At 33.1% G+C, this 8,249-nt stretch overlaps 1 protein-coding gene across 1 annotated transcript; it reads right to left on the reverse strand.

Annotated features, from left to right (window-relative positions):
• Positions 1–1,870: 1,870 nt before the first annotated feature.
• Positions 1,871–6,340, reverse strand: LOC134274733 (uncharacterized). Its single transcript, XM_062756971.1, has 7 exons — positions 6,177–6,340; positions 5,578–5,620; positions 5,090–5,319; positions 4,318–4,322; positions 3,776–4,026; positions 2,459–2,923; positions 1,871–1,942 (listed from the first exon to the last, which is right to left on the reverse strand). The coding sequence occupies exons 1-7, from the start codon at positions 6,225–6,227 to the stop codon at positions 1,923–1,925; spliced, it is 1,065 nt and encodes a 354-aa protein (XP_062612955.1). The 5' UTR covers positions 6,228–6,340; the 3' UTR covers positions 1,871–1,922.
• Positions 6,341–8,249: the final 1,909 nt, after the last annotated feature.

Here is an 8,249-nt window from a genome sequence, read left to right on the forward strand (position 1 = left end):
ATTAGTATTTTAAGTACATAGGAGTTGTCACGGACTGGTATTCAGTTCATGTATTTGCTACAGTTCATCATAGATATTGATTTTTCTGAATAATCAAAAGACAATCTTTACATCTTCAACACAACTGAATAATTCTTATAAAAGATAGAGAAGCTGATTTGGTTTTATTAGCTAGTCACATTCATAAAACTTGTAAATCAAAGCTTTCAGTACAAGTATTTTTGTACCCCGCTTTCACGAAACTGAGGTGACATTAAATCTCATTCGTCTGTTCGTCAGTCTGTCCGTCCGTCAAAAAAAACTTAAACCTTTCCCATAACTTTTGATTAAGGTAATACGCAACGTAGTTTGAATTTTATTGGGTTCTTCCCTGGAGTTGAAGAGTTCCACTTTGTGAAGGACCTGTGTGCAGTACTTTTAATGTCTATATATAGTTTTGAACACCTCTTCTAAAACAAATTTTGATGGAAAAACATCTGGAACTTATGTTTCGGAATTTTTGTACATTTTTCTTTGAATAATGAAAAACAATTTGATAATTTGATATCTTTTTAAAATTTCAGGTAACACATGCTGATTATTTTTGTCTAAGAACATGTAATGATATAAGTTTAAATTTAGAATATTTTGAAAAATTATCAGTATGTAAGGTACTTGCGTATGTCCTTAAGTGGAGCTATGACTTTCATTTCACATGTGTATTCCTAGGCCTTTTGACCTTGACTCGAAGATTTTGATACTTATGAAAAAACTTGAACCTTGGCCATAACTTTTGAATACTAAGGGCTTTCACACTTAACATATGTAATTTTTATAAGAAGACCTATCATTGGATTTCAAGAACATTGACCCTTGGACATTGACCTTGGAGTTTGTCACTTTAAACTCTTCTATTCTTGGCCACAACATTTGAATGGTAGATACTAGGACTTTTATATTTCACATAAGTATTTTTTGTGGCAAGACCTTTCATTTGATACCAACAACTTTTACCTCTTGACCTTGAAGATTTCCGTAGTGCACTTATAAAAAAAACTTTAATTTTGTCCTTAACTTTTGAATGGTAAGGGCTAGGGCTTTCATACTTCACATATGTTATTCCTTTGAGAACCTTGACTCTGGAGTTTGATCTACTTCAAAAATATTTTAACCTTGGCTAGAACTGTAAGGGTTAATTTTTACATCTTTCACATATGCAATTCTTGTGACAAGACCTTTCTTAAGAAATCAACAACTTTGACCCTTTGACCTTGGAATTTGACCTATCTTTCAAAAATTTATCCTTGGCCATAACTTTTGAACAGGTGGTGCTAGGGATTCCGTATTTCAAAATTGTATTTCTTGTGAGAAGATCACACTTTGGGTAATAATATATTTGATTTGCATTTAAGAAAAGTTTAATCTTTGCTGTGTTGCCATACGGGGTCATCTGTGTTTCACAAACCTATCTTGTTCCTTATACATATATATTGAAAAGAGATAGGGCTTCCATATTTGACATGCACATTACGTGTGACAAAATATTTCCGAGCATTATGATTTCTGACCCCTTGACCTTCACGATTGACCTAATTTTTTTAAAAATCAACTTCAGTGATAATTTCTAAATATGATAGGGCGGCATTCATATTTGACACAATGTCATAAAAAATGACATATCACCCACAAAGACACCGAAAGCTGGGGACTACAATTCTTTGAATTTGCTTGTTTTTCTTGCTCCTGCTGTTTGTTTTAAGTGTATAACTGGTTTTATTTCTTTTTAGTCCCAATATGTATATATACATGCAATACCCTCTCCCTCCAATGGGTGATAAATAATTAACAGTGACAGTATTTCAACATTTTTTTCATACATTTTATTACATAATTATTACATGTATTACATCATTTAGAACGCCAGTCATTGTCCCTCAGGTGTTTCAGTAATATTTCCAGTAACCTGAAAACACAACAATATAAAACTTACATTCGACAGTGATTAATCTATGCAAATGTGTTACGAAAGATTTTAAACAAGAGTTATTAACAGAAACCATAAATATTACATTACAAGTTATATCTTTCTGGTTACAAAATGAAAGACAGACTCAATCACTATCGACGTACAGAGGATGTAGTAATGGTTGCCTCCCCGCTTATAATTACATGTGATAGAATATTTTTTAACGGTGTCTAAAGTACTAGGAAATTGTCGCCGCGCCCTACTCACAAGTGAGTAAATTTAAAATGGGGCGAATTAAAAGAAACACTGATCAGAATTATTCCTTAATGAGAACTGTTTTTGGCGAAATTTAAAATGGAGCAGCGAACTTAATTATTTGCTAGTGCAAATGGGCGAAAATAACATGGGGGGGGGGAATTACCCTGTCTACAGTATAAATAAGGACGAAAATAACATGGGGCGAAAATAACCCTGCATGCAGCATATGAATTTAAAGGTTTATTTGAAAGATACCTTTCTGTTTGCAGAAGATGAAAGTCACTTTTTTATTCCATCCACTCACAGCCAAATTGGTGATATAGATTGGGTCTGCATCGACATATTCCATTATCTTTCCATATTTGACATTGGTTCCCTTTCCAACCTTAATTATAAGTTTCCCTTTGATCTTTTTCCAGGTCACCCAGAAAGGCAGAAACTTATGGCAGCTTACAATATCTTTTTCGTGATGTTCGTCCAGACATGGACCCTGCTTCTTATCCCGGAAGCAAGACTTCGTATTTCCCCATCCGCCAAAGACGATTTCATACAGAGGCTTGGAATCGTCGGCACCAGAGAGAAGGGCAATGTGAGCGTCGTTGCAGGTTTGTGCATAGAAAATGAGACCATTAAAACGACCATGCGATGCCAGAAGATGATTTCCTACGGCTTCATATTCGTACTTTGGAGGCGTGTAGATAATTACTGGTGCATGGGAATCTGCAAAATTTTAAAAGGTACGTCTGTCCTAGTTTTGCTGTTTATACGATTATCCTACTGATGTCACATTAAATCAGCAAGTGTCTGACAGATATTCTACTTTAAAGTGTCTATTTTCTAAAGTCTTCAAAGAAAACATGTATACATATATATATATAAAAGGGGAAATGAAATTCTACGATTTTACCGCATCGAATGAAGCAATTCCTTTAAAAGCGGTACAATTAATACAAAATTAATTATATACATTTTATGTTCTCAGCATGAAAAACCTTTATATTTATTATCATTTTACTAACAGCGTGACAGTTTGCTTGATAGGGCGTGCTAAAATTTTGTATGCTGATTATCATTTTACTCATCGATTGGATGTTTGATTTCAATGGAATCAATAATACTTTGCATATGAAACACAGAACACAGCAACATGTGAACGGACAAAGCAATTTTCAGTTTCCTATAATGATGATATTGATAGAGCTACGTACATAGTACAACAGAAGCAGAGTAACCTTACTAATTCCATTCTTTAAATTTTCTTATACGTATTCAAAAACTCATCCGGTTATATCACGACAAATATAATAAATTATACATGCTTTTTTAAGGACAGAAAACGGGCTTTGACTGACCACGTGTTGCTGGTGACTACAAATGCCGTACTGGTAAACAACCCTTCAATGTGATTGGCCAATATTATCAGGGGATTGTTGTATTCCGAGTTTCATATGCAAATTCGTATTGATTTCATTGATCCAATCGATGAGTAAAATGATAACCAGCATACAAAATTTTAGCACGCCCCATCAAGCAAACTGTCACGCTGTTTGTAATTTGATAATTTGCCTTTACCTTTCTCATTTTTGCAAAAGTAGAAATCAGCCGAGGCCCCAAATCCACCACTGACCGCAAAGTACCGGATCTTGATCGGATTCGGATCAGTGTATGACAGGATCTCATCCGTTCCCACGACTTTGCCCTTACCAACCTTAACCGTACCTTTGTTCCAACTGAACCAAAAGTACCGAACTTCATCGCAGTGCAAGACTTTTTCATGGTGATTTACCACACAGGTTGTTTGCTTTCCCGTTCTTAAGCAAGATCTTGTACGAGGGCCGTTCAAAAATAACGCGGACTTGTTGCACAGAAAAAATATTTGACGACATAATCGGGCAAAATGTCACACATAATATTAAAGAATCTTTACTTATATGGTCTTCAAAATTTCATATCAAAATATTATAAATTGGTATCGGTTTTGAGTGATTTATCAGAACATATCATTAAGTCACGGAGCAGCAAAATCTTCGACGTCACAGTCATTATAAAAAATGTGCGATTTAGCTTTAATTTTCTCAACATTTTCCCAAGAGTACTTGCACAGTTTTAGTTACCTTATCTACTAAACATCCAAACACCATTTCTTGTCAAGCTTAAAATCTATTAAACAAGTAAAGAATATTCTTTTTTTTTTGTTTTAAAACCAAAATATGCAGGTATTTATGAGATAAGAGAGTATGATATCGGTGACTCTCAATCACGTTCTTTACAGTCCGAATAAAGTTTTCGTCGATAATCATCTTTCTGCCCTCGCGTATAGACTCTTTATAGAGGTCTAACGGTCTAAAATTTCATTTTGCTGTTTGTGGACGAATGTCACGAATACCCTAGTTTACTACATGATTAATTATGCATATTTTGGATCTATGTTGGCGATATCTCGAGCATCACACGCAATTTAACAAAAGTGTTGTGCGCCGTCAATTCAGAAGACGTCATTTTCAGAGTCGTTTTCACGGGAATCGCATCGAAGAAAGGTCACTTTATTGCTGTTAGTACTTCAAATATCATGTCAGAAATCTAAATACATAATAATAGAACAATTTAAAGAATCATTTGAGAAAATTGTCAAAAAATATCGCAAATTATCGAAAATAATGAGTTAAATTTTGGATTCCGCATGCTTTTGCTTCAATTTTTTTGTCGTGCTCCGTACCTCTTCATCAGCGATGTCAACATTGCGATAATTTTCGTAGATTTTTTTAAAAATACAAAAATTCTGCCGAAAATTTATTGGAATCTTTAAGATACATATTTCTGTGAAATTTCATAACTATATGACGTCTGTAAGAGTAAATAATAACACAGTCCGCGTAATTTTTGAACGGCCCTCGTATTACCCCATCCGCCGATGACAATCTCATACAATTTTTTAACATCATCCGTGTCTTTCTCGAGCAGTGCTACATGCGCATCATTACATGCTCTTACGGCCAAGACCAGATTGTCTTTCACAGGACTACAGGAGTAGATGCCGTGCTTGCTGAGAGGTTGGTATTGGTAGTACTTCATTGTCATGGATGATATCTCAATGGGCGCCGGTAAAATACGGCATGCTTTAATAGTAAAATTGATTAAATGCACTTAGAGTGTAACAGTTTTTTTCATATAAGTTTTCTTTCGATCATATCTTTTTAAAAGTAACTATGTAATCATAGCAATTCAGTAGTTAAATAAATAATGATTTAGAAATAAATTATACTATTTGATAAATAGTTGCTAAAAAGCACTAACTGCTGTTGAATTTCATGATATTTGTGGTAAAATATATAGGTATAAATCTACAGCAGCAGTCAATATAATGGTTAACTTACATTGATAGTATTTTCTGCGATTTTTCAACCAGCCACCGGATGTCTGTGTAAAAACAAAAAGTACTCTTTGACATAGCCGTTCAGATTATTTTAAACTCTCAACGATTTACTAAAATTGCGTTTTTCTTGGTGGGTGCATGGGGGTTATCTTTTTGTTAAAAAAAATATTGAGGTTTTATTGACCACTAAAAAAGTAATATTTCCTTGACGGAGAAAAAAGAAAGATCGTGAAATTACATTAAAAGTTGGGGTGAGTAATATTTCAAAACGAAGGCAAAACCATATTTGATTTTCCCCAAAGTAAATATAATAATGTATTGAGTTGGTGAAAGAGTAATGCATTAAAAATATCATTTTTACTAGACAAGGGTTTTCGATCCGAAATTTATTTTAGAGTAGATTTCGGATCGGAAACCCTTGGCTGGCGAAGATGGTAAAATATTGAATAGGTATAAGATTCGAATGAATGCAGAAGAATCTGATTTTTTGCATGAAGTATTTATGTAGATTTTAAATCTTATTCGCTTATAAGTTAAAATGCACATAGATTGGAAAACGATGGGTAAAAAATATAATTATGACTAAAGAATATGTCTTACCTGTCCATACTGAAGTAGGAGTACAACGACGAAAAATGTCCGGATAAACATTTTATCCCTTTCCCTGAGTTGGTTCTCAGTGATTTGATCGAAGCTACTGTGGTACTTATATATGACAGTTTAACGTCAATCAGCCTTAGGTCCGACCCCTCCTCGTCCTTCTCCGTTTGCCCTGGGGTTACGAATCTGAACTAAACGACGTAAATGTAGTCAAGTTTTCCAGGTAAAATGTAATTTGAATTTTTTCTGCGATATTATCGTTTGAGTTTTGTAAAAGGCTATATTTTACATAAACTCTTATTATATGCGTAATAAAGTGTTCAAGGTTGGTTTTTTTGATTTTTTAGTTCTTCTGGTACATCATGAATTAAAACCGTTTTGCCAAATATTGGAAAGCTAATACGGGTCATTGATGTACAACTTGAAATCGAGATCCGGGAGGGGATAGTATTCTTGATTTTTGGGAGTTTTGTATTGGTCAAATCAGTAAGATTTTTTTTTCAAAAAAGGGAGACAATTCCTATTCCTATTTTTACTGATACGCCTTTCTTTTGAGATTCTCCCTTTTATAGGAAGAAACTTCTCATTTCTCAGTAATTAAGACAAGTGTACGGTCAAGATTTACCGTGTCGCTTTGCAAAAAAGATATACATGTAGAAATGTTGACTAATAATTCCAAGAGATCGTGTACATATATTGTAGGGTAAAGTTTACAAATCAAGTTTGTCATTGAACCAACCTCTACCTCCATACTAAAATAGCGGGGTGGGGGTTGGGAACAGGACCACGAAAGAAGGGCTAAGAATCATTGCAATTTAATGAGCTCATTAATAATTCCGTACTGATAGTATGCATTGATAGTATGCATATGCCAAGAATAAAAAAAACACGAAAACTGTTTCATATAAAGGTAGAACCTATGTCGGAAAAGTGTTTGTCAAAAGATTTTCAAACTTTTCAAAATGATAAATTAGAACTTGCTTATCAATCAGTTAAAAGCTCATGATATGGTTCCTTTTTTTAAATCTAGTACAGCCTGTGAAATTTGGTATGGTAACTACATATTGCGAATAGTACTTGTCAAGAAGAGAAAATGAAAAATCACATAGATGACAAAAACATCTCTTTTATAGACTTTTTTTTGAACAATAAAACAATATTTTTTAATAATTTGTATTGTGTGTATTAAAGACATAAAAGATAAATCCACATTTTAAAAAAAATTAGGCAAATGAAGTTTATTTTTTAGTCAATTTTCCACCCTGCATTTGTAAATAGTTTTCAGAAGTCTTTGTCACAATGTTTTCAATCTTTAATATGATGAAGAACGTGCCCAAATGATTACAAAAAGTGATATTAGTATATACCTTTCGCCTCTAACTAATGAGAGATAGGTTATGTAAATGCGTAAAAATATGCTTTGAAAATTATTTTTCATATAGTTGACAGATTAAAAATGTTAACCAAAATTTGTACTTTTTATTTAAAAATATCATATTTTGATAGAAAAAGTGTAATCAAACACCAAGAATATGAATAAGTAACAAAAATGCACATCAATTCATGATAGATTTCACAAAAATGTACAAACGATCGCACGATCTACAACACGTACATATTTGACTTAGACACATTTTATCAATATATCAATATATTACACTATTTAGTTGGCTAATAAAGATTTCTAAGAACTTGTGCATTCCTTCAAAATGGCTACATACCATTCACATTATTACAGTAAGTTGTACATGTATACATTGTAATTTCATTACACAAGATAGTCTTGGATTTCTCAACTTGATTTAAGGTCAAGATCTAGTATTTAAAATGAAAGGTGCCTACAGGATTCTCTAATTCCAGAAAATATACTGTCATTAAGCATTATAACCAAAAAATATATAAATTGAATTAAGATTATTTCGGCATGATTTTGAATTGAATTATGTGAATTTCAAAATGCAGTATTTTCTACCATTTCTATTGAAGCTGTAAAGTACAGGAAAAAGTGACATTGAATTAATTATGATACCATAATGGATCTAGCACAGGCTAAACACATTCACTAGTTATGAT

Source organism: Saccostrea cucullata, unplaced genomic scaffold, assembly GCF_032062105.1.
Source record: "Saccostrea cucullata isolate Sc308-1 unplaced genomic scaffold, CSIRO_AGI_Scuc_v1 ctg72, whole genome shotgun sequence".
Lineage (NCBI taxonomy): Eukaryota > Metazoa > Mollusca > Bivalvia > Ostreida > Ostreidae > Saccostrea > Saccostrea cuccullata.

Coding starts and splice junctions, on each gene's coding strand:
- LOC134274733 (XM_062756971.1), bottom strand. CDS start 6,227: ATGTTTATCCGGACATTTTTCGTCGTTGTACTCCTACTTCAGTATGGA. Junction 5,621..6,176: donor TCCTACTTCAGTATGGACAG/GTAAGACATATT, acceptor GTTTTTACACAG/ACATCCGGTGGCTGGTTGAA. Junction 1,943..2,458: donor CATCTTCTGCAAACAGAAAG/GTATCTTTCAAA, acceptor TTGTGTTTTCAG/GTTACTGGAAATATTACTGA.